At 52.2% G+C, this 18,383-nt stretch overlaps 1 protein-coding gene across 4 annotated transcripts; it reads right to left on the reverse strand.

Annotated features, from left to right (window-relative positions):
* Positions 1 to 2,023: 2,023 nt before the first annotated feature.
* On the reverse strand, positions 2,024 to 14,017 carry MIER2 (MIER family member 2). 4 transcript variants are annotated; one of them, XM_088535732.1, is made up of 14 exons: positions 13,929 to 14,017; positions 10,955 to 11,042; positions 10,774 to 10,828; positions 10,304 to 10,455; positions 9,369 to 9,494; positions 8,849 to 8,972; positions 7,958 to 8,067; positions 7,529 to 7,598; positions 6,431 to 6,582; positions 5,539 to 5,620; positions 5,341 to 5,435; positions 4,407 to 4,534; positions 3,228 to 3,364; positions 2,024 to 2,700 (listed from the first exon to the last, which is right to left on the reverse strand). In XM_088535732.1, exons 1-14 carry the CDS (start codon positions 13,985 to 13,987, stop codon positions 2,225 to 2,227), a joined length of 1,854 nt encoding a protein of 617 aa, XP_088391858.1. In that variant the 5' UTR covers positions 13,988 to 14,017; the 3' UTR covers positions 2,024 to 2,224. The 4 variants fall into 4 exon arrangements, with proteins under 4 accessions (XP_088391858.1, XP_088391857.1, XP_010225844.2 ...); XM_088535731.1 differs by lacking the exons at positions 10,774 to 10,828; positions 10,955 to 11,042; positions 13,929 to 14,017 and adding an exon at positions 11,648 to 11,776; XM_010227542.2 differs by lacking the exons at positions 10,774 to 10,828; positions 13,929 to 14,017 and having other exon boundaries at positions 4,431 to 4,534; positions 10,955 to 11,038.
* Positions 14,018 to 18,383: the final 4,366 nt, after the last annotated feature.

Raw genomic sequence — 18,383 nt, forward strand, 5'->3', positions numbered from 1 at the left:
TCAAAGTGAATGTGCTTTTTAAGAAGGAAAAAGAAAACCCCCAAACCAAAAGAAGAAAAAAAGAAAAAGAAAAAAAAAAAGCAACTCCCCCTCCCTTTCCCAGCACTTTCCACCACTTTCCCAAAATGTTTTACGGAAAAAGCGCCACACTCATGTTGAAAGACCCCATGCGAATCTGTAAACAACACTGAAGAACATAAATAAGAGACAATTCTGCCTCCCCTCTCCTGTCATTTGGGCTTGAAACAAACCAAAGAAAAATGGTTTCCGGAAAACTAAGAAGGTTCTTGACCTACGGAGAGGAGATGTCCAGGCCTGGCCCTCCCTGGGAGGGCTCTGGATGCTTCTCCCCCTGCCGCCCCCTCCCGCCAGGGAAGCTTCCTCTCTCCCCCAGAAAAGGGGAATTACAGCCCGGGGAAGTTCCACTATGGAGCGAGCACACGGATCGGCCTTCCCTGCCCAGCCCGGGAGCAGCCGGCGCGCAGAGCTCGCACGGAGCACGTCTGCTCCGCGGAGCGGCGCCTGCTCCGGGCAGAGCCGAGCAGGGACCAAGCCCTGGCAAAACAGACCTGGCTTTGGAACGAGGCAGGATCTGACGCCAAGTCATCCTGGGAAGCTGATGCTGTCTTCATGCTCCCCCCTAGGGCTGAGCGTGGCTGGCTAAGGAGGAAGATCCAGGCTCACGGTTTCAGTCATTTTTCAAGTCCATGGACAGCAGAACTAACTGCAGGGTCGTAACCAGGAGGCATCTACCGAAAGCAGCAAACACCTCCTCACGACCCCTTCCCAGGGCCTGACAGGGGCTGCAGAAGGGGAACATCTGCATCACAGCCCTCCCAGCAAGCTGGCAGGCGCATTCCCTGCACGGGAAAAGGGAATGAGAATACGTGAATTTAAACCAGTGGCAAAGCCCAGATCGGGAGCAGACCTGGGAAGCTAAGGGGGCTCTGGACTCCACCACCACGTGCCAGCACCTGCCACCTCGCTGGCACACGCTGCCACCTTTGCCACCTCCTGGAAACATCGCTGCCTTCCTCCCGGGAGAGAGCGAGCTTCATTCCGGGCTGTTCCAGGCACAGCCCTGGCACTGCAGCGACGCAGCAGGGCCCAGTGCCCTCCTGCCCCGTGTCCCCGGCCTGCCCAGGGGACAGGACAGCAGCCCAGAGCTGCCTCCTCAGGTACCTTCTGCTCAGAGGCAGCTGCTGCCCCTCCAGTAAAGCCAGAGCCGCTTCCCCTCATCACCCCGTCCCGTGTTCCGGTCCTCCTCTTTCCTCCTTTCAGGGCTGACAACCTGTTTGAATGAGCTGGGAAGTGACACAGGTTTTTATCTGCATTTAACCCTCCTGCAATGCAGCAGAAGCAGTAAGGGCCCAGTGTCACTGCCACCAGCAGCAGTGACAGCACCGCGGTGCTCCGAGGGGCAACATCCCTTTGTCCGTCTAGAAACTCCCTTTATTCCTAGCAGCAGCTCTGCACGGCCCAGCCCACGGCACCGGGAGGACTAAGGGCACAGAGCGCTACCCCACCACGCAGCACCTCTTCCCACGACCTGAGGCTTTAGCCAAAGGGGCTGGAACAAAGCCCATCTCCTCTGGAGCTGACGGCGGTGTGGGCAGACAGGATCAGCTCCAAAGGTTAGAGAACAGCAGTGACTCACAGCTCAGGAGGTGCAGGAGAGCTGCTAGAAGAGGAACAGGGAGAATGACTTCTCTTGCAGCACAGCCTCTGCGGGTGAACAGCCGCCACTCGTCTTCCCTTGGCATCACCGTGCCCGTCTCTGCAGGCTAGCAGCCCTCCGGCCCCGGCGGACGGTGCTTCCTGCCCATTCCCTAAGCTTTGGACCACCAGGATGCATCTTCCGTCCCAGACTCCGAAGTGCCCGTGATACATCCCTGTCTTGAGAACATCTTCACTGTACCAGGCTGTCCCACAGGTGCCATTCTACTGTCCTGAGGGCAGGGACTCTGAACAGCCTGGCCTTACCTGGGGTGACACATAGCCAGCCTCTCACTAAAGCCAGCCACCAGCTTCGTGTGATTGTGCCAGAAAACACTAGAGCAGAAAGGTGTTTGGTTTCACTGTAGCCTTGGATCAAGGAGGATGGAAAGACGGTTTCTGACCAACAGCTCCAAATCATCCCCATGAAACAGGGGACGTTCCAGGATTTCACTCAGTCAAGTCAAAGTCCTTGCTGGGTCTGTGACAAGTTTGTGACTGGAGACTTTCACTGTGACAAGGGCTCTGACCGAGCCACAGGTGCCGGGCAGGCCTGATGAGCAGTCAGAAAACTATTTACATCTCCAATGCCAATGAGGCCAAAATCTGTGACCGATAAGGACACTTGCGCAGGGGCCACCACTGCCTCTGTGTCTCTGTCCAAATCCACAGGGCCAGCAATTAAAGGCAAACCCTCATTAATATCTGCAGGGAGAGTGAAGTCCATGGCTATCGTCTCACCAGAGCTCTGCAACGTCTCCTGCTTCTCTGCCAGTCCCGATGCTGCTGGCGGCAGAGCATAGAGCCCCGTTTCTGAGGGGGTGACAGGGCATCGCGTGCAGGGAGCGGAGACGGTGCCGGAGGACGTCTCCTCTGCGGGGTCGAAGGAGCAGTTTGTCTCGGAGGGGGTGCTGCACTCGTAGCCCTGCCCCGACTCGCTCATGCTGCCCAAGCTGCAGGCCGTGCTCTCCACGCTCAGGGGCTCTGCACGCCACGGAAGAGGGAAATGTATGGGGAATGGATACCCAGACAAGGAAGAAGTGGGAAACAGCAAGGGAAGGAAAACTACATTGAGTCCATGGCATGTGAAAACAGAACCCAGTTCAATCCCACTTAACCACAATGTTATGAATTTCACAGCACAATGTGGGATAGCTGCTTGTTTCTTTAGTGCAGCAACCAAGATCCCTGTGAGCAACTACTGAAGAAAAGCAAGATTCAGCAGATGGGATATCTGTGTTTCTATGGAAATTAAAGGAAATCTCACAGAGACATTCTAAAATATGCCCAACCCTAAATCCTTCCCCCCACAAGCCTACACCCCAAGTGATGTTTTGGGAGGTGCCTACACAAAGCCTCAGTCTCTGGTAAAATGGTGAAAGGAGTTAATCCATTTTAGGCCCAAACTCTTCTCAGAGCCAATGTGAATCAGGAGAAAGGCAGAGGAGGCTCTATGCTCATGAGCAAGGAAAAGGTGATATCCCCATGACAGACAGGAGAGAAGAAGTTACCTGCACTCTCAATTGCCAGCTGATCTTGACCAAAGTGAGAGTCCAGGCAGCCAGTGGCAGAGGGGATTGGCGGGGAGCTCCGAGAGCGACCAGCATTTTCTACTTCACCCCCATCCAAGTCATTGTCGGCAAAATCCCTGTGGGCAAAGAGAGACAGTATTGCAATCATCCATTAAGGCAGGAAAAGCAATGACTGAGATTAAAACCTACCAGCAGATAAAGCAACAGGGCTGAAAGGGCCTCTAGAACAAGGATCCATCTTCCTTCTGGGCTGCAGAGCTCAATTTAGATTCTGCACTGGGGCGATTGCAATGAAAGGCTAAGACCAGCACGTGTTAAGTCAAAATGGGCTGTGCAGCTTTCCAAAACAAAGAGCTCTGATCACCCCCAGCTCTCCATGAGCCTCAGCCCCTTCCATAATGTAATAAATGGTCAAATACTCTCCCCAGGGAACAGTCATCTCCATAGAATGGCTGCAAGGGGCTGTAACAACATCAGTGCTAGCAAAAAGCAAAAGAGACAAGAAAAAAAAAATTCCACACTGGAGGAATTTCTGCGATTTCAGATATTTTCCTGTCTCCAGTCAGATGAAAAAAAGACAGGATTTCAAATATTTTCATGGCCTAAGATCTAATATTTTTAACTGATTCCACTGAAGAATTTCATTTTGACCTTTTAAAAACATTTAAATTTCAACTTTTTTGAAAGGTATTTGCTGTAATTAGCATGGATTTTAAAGTGAAGGATCTGCCTTGAAGGGTGGTTGGAAAAATAAATAAATAAATAAATAAATAAATAAATTTGTGCTCCATATTCATTCTTATTTTTGCACTTATGAAACTCCCTTTCCCAAGCTTCATTGCACGGAGTTATTTCTTAAGATCAGCCCCGAGTCTCTGACTATAATAAGAATCTTTCATATGAACACATTTCTCTTAAACAAAGTAGTATTTTCTGATGCAAGAAAGTCCACATTCTAGCAAATAATTGCATTTTCCCTTCATTCCCCACACTACCAGTTGTCTGTGTTCTGAATACAACCAAGGCACCTCTCCACGTGAACACCCAAGAAACCTTCTAGAGCAGAGAGCACAGCCTTTCAAGCAGAGGTGCTTTGCAGCAGGGATCTTCACTGGGGAGTCAATATTACTAATTTTAGTGTGAGAATATTCCACGCACGTGGCTCCAGGGTGGAGGACGTACTTCTTCCTTCCTAAACGAGTCTGCTGAGTGAAGTAGTCATAGCGCTCTGACTTTTTCCACATGTAGTAATATTCCACACATTCTCCAACTGACCTGGTGCGGACCTGAGGGGAAACATGGTAGTCAGAAACCCAAGCATCAAGGTGTGTCTCAAAGCAAAGACTGTTCTGCCGTTTACCAGTACAGAAAATTAAATGCATCACAGCGACTTACGTCACTGTGGACACATCTACGCAGCAGAACAGAAGTAGATAATGAAATATCCAAGGTGGTGTTACCCAGAGAAGGAACTCCCCATGGTGCATAATTGTTCTTGCAGGCCCCAGTGTGGGTTCACACAGGGTGCGTTTACGCAGGACTTCCCTTGCGCTTCCAGTAGCAGTTAACACCAAGAAAGCAAACTTGCATCCATTTTCACTGGCCAGTGTCAACATGCCCACAATGAATCAGTGGTAGAACTGGACTCTCTGGTTCTGCCAACTCCCAGCACCACAGCACATGTCCTGGGGCCCAGTTCTCCCTACAAAAGTATCTTTCATTCTAGAGGACCCCAGGGGACTTTACAAAACATCCACATGCTCAACTCACTCATTCACAGAAGTACTGCAAGGGCTGAAAGGGCTGAGAGTTTGGAAAGAACTTTTGAGACTCCAGAAAGGGCTAATCAGTAATTAACTGACATCACTCATGTAGGTCACTGTTGTTTGTGACTTCTCCCACCTGGAAAATAAGGCAGAGCAGGCCAGTGAACAGCCCATCACCTGCTAGGATGAGTCAACACAAAGTCTGGGATTGGAACTCAGCAGTCCTGAACTCCCTGCATTAGCCAGGCCTCAAAACACAGTTCTGGTGGAAACGCACATGCCTCCTTCCCTTTGTCTTAGTTCAGCACAGGGCTCAGCATCCTTACCTTGTTTGCTTGGATGAGATGAAAGTTTTTCCCGTGGACTCTGAAGCCATGTTCAAAATTTCTGCACTCTTCTTCACTCCAAGCACAAAGCTCATCTATAACAGAAGGGAAAAGGAATTGGAGGAGATCTACAGAACTTAGAAAAAATTATTTGTTCCTTGATGTTTGGGGTAGAATCTGAATACGAGGCTTTCTCACCTCTGATAACCTTCACATTGAACCGAAGCCTCCGTAGAGCCTCTTCTGCATTGAAGTTGCATTTAACCAATTCATACAGAGCCTAGGAAACAAACAAACAAACAAAAACCATGACTGACAGCGTGGGCCACAGCAACGCACCACAAACAAACCTGCCTCTGATATTTGCCTCATAAAACACATTTTTCCTAGGAGCCACATAACTACTAACCCAACCACGAGCACCAGCATGGATGTTGCACTTTTTAGGACACATTACAAACCCTGAGACTGAACAGAAGCAGCTCTAGAAACTACTGCCTCTGTGTTTCTGCAGCTACCAGGACTAAGAGAATCCAATCTGGGTAATTTAAAGGAAAAGAAACTGCTATGAATATTCTTTGCTAATGTTTTAATTTTCCACAGATTTCAAAAATAATCCAACAGTTTTATAGAGGATGGGTCCAAAAGGATTGCCCTGCTGCAAGCCCTGTCTCTGACTTGTGAGGTTTCTTGGTGAATAAAGTCAGAACAATATCTACCCTGCCCAGTCTGTTGCATTCTTTCCACGAGCAGCTGTTAACTGTCTTCTGAGACAGACAGGCCTGTGGTCTGATCCATCTCGGCCCTTTTCCAGCTTCCCAAAACCGACCAGTGCAGGGTGAGCAGCCTCCTTGGCCTGCAGTTGAGAAGCAGTCTCTCATTTATCCATGGAGCAGGAGAGGACTGCACGTGGTAGGTCTCACCCTCTTTAAAGGGGGTCTCATTCAGGATCTCTGTAGGACGCCATCCCTCAGTTCCACAGCTGTGAGGCACCCTGTTCACACTTTCCCTCTCTGACGGTAGCATTCCAGATGATGTTGGAGCAGCACATAGAGGTTATCCGTTGGCTGCAAGAAGCCCATATATTTACCTGTTCATTGTCCTTCACCATCTCTCCTTCCGGGAGGGTGCTGCTAGACAGCTCATCCCATCTCCGCTTCACCGCACGGTACAGAAACTCTTCAACCTCTCTCTCAGGGAGTATGTTTGGGTCCCAAAGCAGCTGATCTTCATTCTCATAGGCTAACAGGAAAAAAAAACAAAACAAAACACTGAAATAAGCTAATCTAAGAGTTCCACTGCTTTTGTGAGACAGAAGGAGTGGGTAAATCTTTGCTTAGACTCCAAGCTGCTGTTAAAGCTTACAACCACCAGTGTGAAGGTAGAACATTTTTCCTCCCGACTCTTTACAGCTCTTTTAGAGCCCTAAGAATAAATTCTGCTTGTTTCAACTTTTTCAGAAGGTTTGGCTGATGATGGGTTTTTTGTTACCATGTTCTAAAAGCTGAGAACACCCTAAATTTACTGAATCAGTAAGAAATTCTGAGTGTTGTATTAAGCTGAAAATCTGTCCTCAAAACTGGTAACTTGCCTCTCTCAACTAATTCACCTAGAATCTGCTGGGTTAAAAGAATCAGGGAGGAAGTGAGTCATTTCTAAAGAGGAGGCTGTTACCTACCTTCTTCAGAAAATCAATCAGTTATTACTAGTGCAATACTAGCACCAGACACAATCTGCCAATTAAGTCATCTTCCTCTACTTTATAGATATCCTACCAAACTGAAAACTGATCAGCTGCAAGAAAACTTATCAGCTCCAGGGAGTATTGAATGAAGGTACCTCTTGCTTGTTAAAGGGGATGTAAGAAAAAAATAAATTAGAAGAAAAATAGACTAGAATATCTCAAATAGAATATTCCCTCTCTTTGTTTACAGCTGTGATCATCCACCCCTCAAATGAAGAAAAACAATCCAATTTTCATGGAGTCCCTCTGCTTCTGTAGATGTTCTAACAGACATATTCAAATACACTGGTATAAAGCTAGTTCTGGTACAGCTGATTTTTGCTATCAACACCCAGAGGTGCCAAACCTAGAGATATGGAACTGCACTGGTAAAGCAGAGTCCCATCAAGTGCCCACACTAGCAGCCATATATCCAAACAAGACACATGAAACAAGTTGCCTCACCTTTTTCACTGTGCCTGTTTAAGCGGAGGATGGGAACAGTAGCTTGGTACTGAGGTCCAACCATGATCTCCTGAAACATCAGCACAGAGAGGTGGTAAAACTAAAAAGAAAGTGCTCTATGTAGGCACTGAAATACACCTCATGGTTTAGGGACTACCACAGCATGAGGTCTATTTATACATCAGTGGTCCCCGCTGTCACTATTCCTTCTAAGGAAGCCTGACTATTTCATAGGGTAACCAAAAAAAAAATACAAACAATGAGATTATACCCTAGGGACCTTAGAGATTTACTTTAAATGTTAAGTACATGTATGGAAAAGAACTAGTCTTCAGCTATTGCTGAAGATAAAGAAATGCAGCAGGTTTCCTGCAAGCTGTGTACCCAGAATTAATTTGGGAGTTTTTTGGATGCACTTAGATCATTTACCTTCTTGCACTCATTGGATGGGATGGAATCCTCCTCTGAATCCTCAGCCATGGAAGAAGCACATGGAGATGAACAGGGCTCTTTGTCTTCATCAGCAAGAAAATTGTTTGCTTTGAGGGAAAGAAAGATTTTCTGTAGGCACAAAATGGTTTATTTCTATTGCTTGCTCTTTTTCCCCCTCTCCTTCCCTTTATTTTCTATCCTCAAGTTATGTTAAGCACAGTCCTCAGTGACAACTTACCAGAATCTCACTTCCTCCTTTCAAACAACAGAATTTGCACCCTTGCCACATGGGTGGTACTGACCAACCTGGGGATCTCAGACTCCCTCATTCTGTAGTTATAGGGGAAGACTCAGCATAAAGTGATTTTGCTCCTTTCTCGTGTACTTTGGCTTTCCACATATTCCTAACATTAAAATCACAGATATGTAGGACACAATATATCAGACCACAGGTACTACTAAACTTACTCTCTCCTAGAGATCAGATCAAGGCTGTTCCTTTGGACTGCAATTCTGTGCCCAATCCTAACATTTGATTATTCTACAGAAAACTCTGGCAGCGAAAAAAGAAAAAAAGCTCCTCATCAATCCCTTTTAATTGTGTGGTTGTGCCAACAGCTACAGCAGATAGTAAACTCCCAACATTAAGAGCTGGCTAAAGACAATGTTCTCTTGATCCCACTGCTAACTTGCACGCCATATCATTATGTTTTAACTAAATGCTTGATAAAAATATGAATACTCTGGTTCATTCACAATCCCCAGAAGAAATATGAAAAACTTTTACTACAAAGCAAATTAGTGACAAAGTAAAGACATAAGCTCTTGCCCTATCCCACACGTCTCATCTAACTACAAAACAGTTACTTAGAAATTTGCAACACATACAGCCAGGCTGGTTTGGGAATAAGTCTGATGCATCGTGGGATGTGACGGATGGAGTCAGATCATCAGCTGAAGACTGGGTCTCCTCCTCTTCTTCCCCTGAAAGCAAATCCTTCGCTATTTGTTCCTTTTAACAACAACAAGAAAGTGAAAAATATTTTTAAATTAAAAAGGGGTGTGGTGAGGCCTACAGTAAAGCATATTTCAGCTAGAGCCATAGCTTTGCATGGGAAGATGTAAAGCTTCCCTGATTCTTCACAGATTCACGTTACTATATAAGAACCGTAATCTGTGTTCCGTAAGACGTTTCTACAGTGCTCTTTTTAAAGGTTATCCTTTGTCTAGCCTCCTCTGAACTCTGAGACATCAAAATTAGGCAGGGCCCTCCCTTGCATTACCTAAATCTCACTGAAATACAAGTCTCAGATTCTAAATGCAGAGGAGCTACTAGACAACCAAAACTCTAAGGCAATGCAGCAGCCAAAACCACGGTGCGTACACACAAGCAGACAGCTGCTCTTACCTTATCCAGAGTCATATCTGGGAGATTTGGAGTAATATCATTGCTCTCGCTGTCCTGCTCCGAGATGGGATCAGATGCCTCATAGCCATAAAGTGCAAGCAGCTCCTCGAACGGCATTTCACTGCTCTGAGCAAGAGGGGGACAAAGCTTCATCAGGAATGGAACAATCAGCGAGTACAGCACCAGCTGTGGCAAACAGAGACACGTGGAAGCAGTCAAAGCAGCTCTGCTCTTCCAGGGGCACGGAAATGCCTTGGATAATGCTGTGTGATGATGGGGCCAAATGGAGGCAAGGCCCAGCAGGACTCATCACAACCTGCCCTCATCAAAGCAACGGATAAGCCAAGAACTTCTACCCCAAGTACTGTGTCCGAAGGCAATTTCTGACATATATTTTTTATTCTAGATTTCATACTGGTCAAGACATGCCAAACAGCATAACTGCATTTATTTAAAAGAAAGACCAAATCCCTATGCAATCCTTGCGCCAAACTTAAAGAGACAATCTGTCATCAAGAGATCTTACGCTTTGTGTTCCGTTGAGGACTGCTGTACACAGAGATCGAGTTATCATTTCTTTGTGCTTCCTCCACTCTGAAAAGGAAACTGCCCCCTATCCCCACAGCTAACAGCTCTTCAGCTCTTCAGCTCTTCAGCTCTTCAGAGCTAACAGCTCTTCAGGCCCAAGCCACCTTGTCAGATTGACCTTCTGGCAGAGGAAGACTCCAAATTTTACTGCTGTTCCCTCTTGGCAAACGGATTCCTTCCTATCCCAGTTCAAATCTAGACCTCACTGTTGAGCAGACCTGAGCTCAGGATATAACCAGCAGGTCAACCAAGTCAGCAAGCTTTCCACTAGGAAGGTCTCTGGTACCAGTATTACCTCCTGCCAAAATAAAACCCAAATGTAATTCCCTTCCCCTTGCTACCCTTACCTGAGAGGCACTGAGACTCTTTTCCAGCTCTTCTAAGGATTTCTGTTTCTCCTGAGTGTCTTCTTCTTCTTCCCTTTCTTCCCGTACACCATAGTTTTGTGAAAGGATCTCTGCTAGGTTCAATCGATGATCAGCTGATCCCATTGACACAACTGCAGGAATTAGAAGAAAGCTGGATACTAGCTCCTCCCTAAACCAAATATTCAGATGCAACAAGATTTGGAATGAGATTACGTAGAAAAGGGGTGGGGGGTGGCACTGGGAGACACAAACCAAAAGACATTTTTTTCCAAAAGCACTAAAAAGCAAAGTCTTGTTCCCTGCATGCGCGTGTCTTATGACTAAATGTTGAATTTGAAGCTTTTCTGAATGTTTTCCTCTCCCAACTGTATTCTTTAATGTTGCAACATATGAATGCACACTGAAGCCTCTCCTTCACTTCAGACATTTTTAGGATATCTACCCCTTACTGTAAGAACTGGCAGACACTTGCAGAAGCTTTGGTATCTTTATGCTTTTCCTGTGAAATGCCATTGGAATCAGGTTTGAAAAATTGAAAGGAGAGAGGGAGGGGAGAGGCAGACTGATCACAGGAGCCCTGTTTCCTCTGGAAACCAGGCCAACACAGAACCATATTTAAACTGTGTCTACCTGCTGCACTCTGAAGGCCAGGCTCTCCAGGACATAGACTGTGGGCTGGGTACGGCACCACTCTTGGACTCTGCCTGCCAACCGAGGCCTTCAAGAAAAGAGAAAAATACAACTGAGACCTCTCTTTAAAAGAAGAGCACTCCTCCAGACATTAACCCCACTGACAAAGACGGGCAATGTAATCTTAAAGCAAAAGGTAATAGAAATTACACAGGGTAGCATTAGAAATTGTTATGCAAAAAGAGGTCCAGTCAGGGGTATTTAACAGCTCTTCCAGAGCTTCTTTCTTCTGCAGTGACCACCTTGCCCTCAGTCTCTGACTGCATATGGTGCTATCTCCATTGATCCTCAGCATTCCACCAGTATTTATCCTCCCATCAGTTTGAGACCTCAGATCTTTATTACTTACACACTCAAGGGAGGATTTTGGCCCCAACCCATCACACTCACACACACACATCGTGCTTGTTCGAAGGCAGCACTTCTGCAAGCTGAGCCCCCCGCTCTGGACATGGGATGAGAAGCAGCCTGGCCCCACACACGGGGGCTTCTCCCCAGGGCCCCGCCGCACGCAGGGGGCTCGGGGGGCCGCAGAGAAACCGAGAGCCGAGCAGCAAAGAGGGGACGGTGCGACCGCAAGCGGCATGGACGAGGAGGGGAGGGATGACACAGGGAGACGCTGGGAACAGGCACCTGCTTCCTGGCATTCAGTGCTTGCTCGGGAGTTCACACAGCAATATGGGCTGAGGCCTGGATAACAACCCAGAACATCTGCTGCTCCTTGGGCTCATGGACATGGAAATGCTGCTCATCAAGTTCAGCCTAGGTAGGGAGCAAGCAGGTAATTAACCAATGCCTTTGAGCTGACTGAGGGCATCTGACTGTGGAAGAGAGCCACAGTCTGTCCCAAAGTCATCAATGACATCTTTTTATGGTTCTTGGCTGTGCAACATTACAACCCTGCAGTACTAGGGTCCTACAACTTATTTAAGAAAACAAAGCACAGGTTAATAAATAAATAAAAGTACAAAGTACCAAGACAAAAACAAACAAAAACCCCAAAACACACCCCACCACCCCAGACATGGGACTCTAAATTAGTGCCTTCGGGTCTTGAAACACATATTACAAATTCCACGACTACAGAGCCAATTATTTTCTAGACATAATTACTGTCATGACAACTGTTGGCCTGGAAGGCAGCAAAAGATATTGCCATCCAAGAGAAAGAGAGCAGGAGAATCTCTGAGGCCACTACGGAATTCTTGATCCCTCCTCAGCCAGAACTAGCGGAGAGAGAGAACAACCCCGACCCCACGTGGTGTCTGCAACGCGGGCCCCAACCACCTTCTCCTACCGCCTGGTTATTACACAGCAGGACACCCCACGGGACACCAGTGTCTGGCTGCAGAGCCCGTGGACTGTGTGCACTTAAAAATAATAAGAAAAAAGTGGGGGGAGGAGTTTATGGAGTAATGAAGGAAGGGGGTGGAAAAGTTTCAGACTGCCTCCATTTTGAGAGTGGTCATCCTGGGAAATGGCTGCACAACTCAGGAAAACGTTGTCCCTTTGTTGGACCTTGATGGCACGCGAGTAAGGACAAAGCTGCTGGACAAATCCTTTCCAGGCAACCCACCCCAGCTCCAGGGGAGGACAAGGGTTTGCTCCACGGCTGCTGCCTTCAGTCCCAAGGAATCTGCAGAATCCCGTTTCCTGAGACAACGGTCCATATATTGATTGTGAGGATCAATAAGGGGCTGCGTGCAAAGGATTTTGAAAAATGAAGACTGAAACGGTTAGCAGTGAAAGGGGTGGCTTGAACAGATGTCAAGAATACTTCAGAAATGACGAGACCTTATACTAAAGATCGGGTGTTGAAATGAAAAGCAATAGTCAATATGACAAGATGACAATCCAATAACTAATCACGAGTTTATTTTGCCAAAGCACTAGAGCAAGTGCGAACTGCAGCGAGCTGAAAGTCACCATAAAGTAATTAGCGATGCTGTGTTTGGACTGAGAAAAGAATAAACAAGTGACAGACAAAGCAAATGGCCCATTGCACACTAACTGAAACACGCCTGAAACCGAACCAAGTACCAAAGACCACAGAAACAAGGGGAGAGACGAGTCAATAGGTGAGAAAGGCCTGCCTTAAATACAGAAACTACGACAGCGGGGAGGCTCTTCCTGCTTACACTGATTGCTGCTCACAAGAAATGACCCTGCATCCCACGCAAGGGAGGGAGCTGCAGTCTGACACGGGAAACCCACGTGTCGGGAGGCACAAAACGCAGCGCGCGCCGAGGGGGCAGGAAGCAGGACAGCAAGGCACGAACCGGCCGCGCCGGGGCACGAGCGGTGCAGCCAGGAGGCACGGCTGAGCCTCTTGATGTCACGCTGGTGGGGCTGCTCACCAGAGCTCACAGTGGGCACCTCAAATTATTTAGAAAGTGTAGCGTGATGCTGGAAAGTGGCTTTCACATCCAGAAGTCAGTTAACTTTGGAAAAAGCAGTTCCAGTAGTTGCTTTCCTTCCATTAATTCCTGCCTCTTGGACATAATGATAACTTTCCTATCTCAAAAGTTACACAGACATTGACCATCTTTGTACTTTTAGATGACTCCAGCACTCCCTCCTTAAATCTGCACTCAAGTTTTTTAACACCTAAAGCTCATAGCAGTAGTAGTGTTTTAGGAAAAGAAGGCAGAGGAAAAGCCCAAGCTTTCTGCACTGACAGAGCCGTTTTCCAACTCAGTGGTGATTGTGTTTATCCAGAGAACTATCAGACAAAACCCTCAGGCAGAAACTACTCTTGCAAGAGAGGGAGAAAAAAAAACAGAAAGCGCTTTCCTTTCCAGTGTTACTAGGTTAATAACTGAAGTGGTTTCCCGAGATAGCTTAATGTGTATCTCGGATTCTGCAAGAGAAACGGATTCCTTCGCCTTGTCCATACCCCTTGATCTGGACTTGCAGTCCATGATCTTGAGCTGCTGCCACACAGGGAAGAAGCGTGGATGGAAACACACTCATTTTACAACCTACACACCTGAAAGAGCAAGACTTTAACGAAGGACAGGGCACACAGATCACCTCCTGCACCGTTCAGGAAACGGGTGTCCACAGCCACTTCACAGCAAAAATCCTGCACAGCTCAAAGCTCGTCTCTGAGGTGACACCTGGTCCCGGACCCCTCCGGGACGGAACAGCCCCTGCGCTCAACTGATGACCTGTGTGGCAGCGAACACGTGAGCACGTCCCGTCAGCGCGGCGCCGCGCGGAAGACACGTTTCTGCTCCGAGGTGACCGCTGCGCCCTCGACGAGGCACCAAAGCTGCTGTGAGGACCGAGCTGTCCTGGCGCTGCTTCGTGGCACCGCGGCAGGCCGATGGCAACGTCCCCATCCTGAACGCCGGATCAAGGGCTGCAAATCCCCAAAACGAAGCCCTGCTGCGGAGAGGATGTTGTCCCAGCCAGCAGCGTCCCCAGAGATCCCGTGACAGAGCTGTGAGCCATCACCACGTCTTCACGGCATTAATTTTCCCAACTTGTGGTTGCCCCAAGGACCTCGCAACAGGAGCAGAGCCGCTGCTGTGCCGTGCCCATGCGACAGCACGAGGATATTGCAAAGAGATGCCAAGAAACGGCCGGGGTGGTGTCACCAGCCGGGAGCTGGTGAGGTGACAGGAGTAACGCATCGACACGACGCACCGGTACAAACACAACATGGGGGAGAGGAGGCTCGGCCACCCCGACCCAGCTCCTGCTTTTCCTACATCTCTGCTTTTGTCAGGCCCTGTTTTCACCTCCATCCGTTGCTACTCCCTTTCCAAAAGTTGTGCTCTGGCCCCAGAGCTCCCCGCTCTCCCCTTCGGGCGCTGTTAGGCGGTCGCTGCCGCCCCAGGTCTCCCGAGCGCTCCCGTCCCGTCCAGCCCCGCTCGGCGGCCGCCCGAGGGCAGCCCCTTCCCGGTGCCTCTCCCGCTCCGCGGGGCTTCCCCGCTGCCCGCGGCCGCCGCCCCCCGCCCGCCACGGGCGACGGCGCCGCTCGGCCGGGCCGGGCTGCAGCCTCCGGGCCCCGCGGCCTCCCGCCAGCAGCGGCGGCCCCGTCCCGAGCCCGGGCTCTGCGCAGGGCCCCGGGGCTTCGGCCGAGCGGCTCCTCGCGGGCCGCTCCCCAACGTCCCCCCGCGCTGCGCCCATCGCGCCGCCTGCTACCTGCCCGGCCCGGCCCCGCCGGCCCCTCCAGCCCCGGGGCGCCGGCGCGGCCCCGTGCGGCCTCGGCCCGGCCCGGTGCGGCCCCGTGCGGGCAGCGGCGGCCCCGGCTGCCGCTCACTCACCTCCGCCATGGCCGCGCGAGCGGCGGGGGGGCGCGCGGGGCCCGGATGCGGCGGCGGCCGCTCATTGGCTGCGGCGCCGCGAGGGGGGGAGCCCCGGGCGCGCGGCGGGGGCGGGGAGCGCGCGGCGCCGCGGGCCGGGGTCAGGGGCCGGGGTCGGGGGAGGCGCCTCCGCCATGACGTCACGGGGGTGTCATGGCGGCGGCCGGGGGTGTCATGGCGGGGTGTCATGGCGGCAGGGGGTGTCATGGCGGCGACATGGGCTGTCATGGCGGCAGCAAGGGGTGTCATGGCGGGGTGTCATGGAGGTGACGGGGTTGTCATGGCGAAGTGTCATGGCGGGGTGTCATGGCAGCGACAGGGGGGGTGTCATGGCGGGGTGTCATGGCAGGGGTGTCGTGGCGGTGACGGGGTGTCATGGCGGTAGGGGGTGTCATGGTGGTAGGGGGTGTCATGGCGGCGGCCGGGGGTGTCATGGCGGGGGGTCATGGCAGCAGCCCCAGGCCGCTCCCGGCGGCTCCGCGGGCCGTGGCGGCGCCAGCCCCGCACGGTGCCCGTGCGTGTGGAAGGGCCGTGGCCGCAGCGCACGCGGGAGCGCCTGTGCGCATCCCGCTCCATGCCTGCCGCCGGGAGCGGAGCGGGAGGGGAAGCAGCAGGCGAGGCCGCGTGCCGGAGCTGTTCCCGCGTGTCCAGAGCTGCTCCCGCGTGTCCGGAGCTGCTCCTGCGTGTCTGGAGCTGTTCCCGCGTGTCCAGAGCTGCTCCCGCGTGTCCAGAGCTGCTCCTGTGTGTCTGGAGCTGCTCCCGCGTGTCCGGAGCTCCTCCCGTGTGTCTGGAGCTGCTCCCGCGTGTCCGGAGCTCCTCCCGTGTGTCTGGAGCTGCTCCCGCGTGTCCAGAGCTGCTCCCGCGTGTCCGGAGCTGCTCCTGCGTGTCTGGAGCTGCTCCCGCGTGTCCAGAGCTGCTCCCGTGTGTCTGGAGCTGCTCCCGCGTGTCCGGAGCTGCTGTTCCCGCGTCTCGGAGCGCGCGGCCTGCGCTGGTGGGCGCCTCCCTGCTCTGGGCGCGGGAGGGAAGCGGGGGTTTCCCTGGGGAAGCTGCTCCTGCCCCTCTGCAGCGCTGCCCCGGGCACGGCCGCCCCGTGCTCGCCCCTCGCGTAGCTCCGTGGCCCCCGGCGCCACCCAGGGCCCCCCGTTGCCCGGGACTTGCTGTGTCCAGGGACGGCTCCTTCCTCGCAAGGTGCTTTGGAGCCGCCAGCCCCTGGCGGCTGCAGAGCCACAAGTGCCACCGTGTCCCACGGCTCGTGACGCCGGGAACGGCCCCGAGGGGGCTGGAGGCTGCGGGTCCCCCGGGGGACGCAGGCTCAGCCTGGCGCTGCCCCGGGAGCTTCTCGAGCCCCCGCTCGTCACAGGAGCCTCTGCTGCTCCGTGTTTGTTTTCGCTTGTGCTTTTGAGCTCGGGAAGCGAAGTGTCATCAAGTGCCTCTGAAGTGATCGTGGTGGCCATCGAGCTGAGAACTAGAGCCCTTCAGCAGCTCTGTATTCCCCAGCACGGAAGATCTGGCTGCTTCTTCTGGAGGAGGACTGAAACAGATTGCAGACATTGCTTATTCAATTAAAAAACTCACCTCGTCTTTATCTTTCAGAGATACTGTGACAAAAACCTGCTGCTTTCTGTCCTGCCCCTAATATTGAGTTCACGCCAATTGAGTGTTACCACCACAAAGCAGGAAGGCCTGAATTTTGGGTGCAGCGTGCCGGGGTGCAGCATGCAGAGGTGCTGTGTGCATGGTCGCTGCATGCAGGGCTGCAGCGTGCAGGGGTGCTGTGTGCATGGTCGCTGCATGCAGGGGTGCAGCGTGCAGGGGTGCGCGGGCGCTGCGGGCGCTGCAGCTGCCCCGGTGCCGCGCGGTGCGGCCCGAACGGGCCCCGGTGCCGCCCGGAGCAGCCCTGGGCTCCCCGGCGTGGGCGGCCCCGGAGCCGCCGCTCCCGGAGGGCAACACGCGGCCTGCACCGACGAGCCGGGACAGATGCTAATCTGGGGAAGGAAAAAAGATTCCACGTTTAATTGCAGAACATAAAGATATTACAAGGTCATTAAAATGCCATGAATATGGAAATGAAATCTACAGGCATCTGTGCGGGTAGCGGCAGGGAGACGGGAGCCGCAGGTGGAGCTGGAGGCGGAGAGGTGCAAAGGGCTCTGCTGCCACCGGCACCGCGACGCTCGGGGGGACCCGGTCCGGCTGCTCCCGCTCGCTCCTTGCCGGGACTGGGGTGTGCGGAGCCGGAGCCCCTGGGGCCTCAGAGCCGCGGGATGTTGGATCTGCAGCGGGAGCGGGAGGAGCACGAGCGACACCACTGAAAAGAGCAAGTGCCAGTTCCTGGTGGAAACCTCAAAACGGGAATGATGGAGCGGCGCCGAGGCGGCTGGCGCGGGGCCCCGCGCGCACGGGGGCTGTCCCGGCCGCGCCGCCCGCGCAGGGTCAGCGCCACCGCGCCGGCCCCCCCGGCGCCGCCCGCCCGCGCGGTTTTAATTAGCACCGGATCCTCGGAGCCAGAGCCCGGAATGGAAATGTACAGGTGTCCCCTTGCTCCAGTTACCATGGCTGCCGTGCCGAGGTGGGGGCTACGGCGCCTTCCGATTTATTTAATAATTTTATTAGAGCGGCTTCGAGCCGTTGGCAAAGGAGCGAAGCGGGAGAGTGCGGGGGAATAAAACCCGGCCCCATTCCCGCGCTGGGTTATTTGCTGTCATTCTTCTTGTCTTATTATCTAGCGCCGTCTTCCAAGATGCTCCGAGCCAGAGAGCTCAGAACAAGAGGCCGGTCCTTGCAGGAGGCTGCCTGGGCAGCGCCCTGTCCTCATCCACATCCTCATCCTCACCCTCATCCACATCCTCATCCTCATCCTCATCCTCATCCTCACCCTCATCCACATCCACATCCACATCCACATCCACATCCTCATCCTGTCCCCGTCCTGGTTCCAGATAGCTCCGGGGCCCTGAATTGGCCTCGTCCCACAGGTGAGGCCGCTCTGTGGGTTCCTGGGCCCACATGTCACACTCAGACGCTGACCCCGGCCCCACGGGGCCGCCGGACCCCCA

This window comes from Tinamus guttatus, unplaced genomic scaffold (assembly GCF_059628265.1).
Source record: "Tinamus guttatus ecotype Peru unplaced genomic scaffold, ASM5962826v1 Tinamus_guttatus_pri_ptg000643l, whole genome shotgun sequence".
Taxonomy (NCBI): domain Eukaryota; kingdom Metazoa; phylum Chordata; class Aves; order Tinamiformes; family Tinamidae; genus Tinamus; species Tinamus guttatus.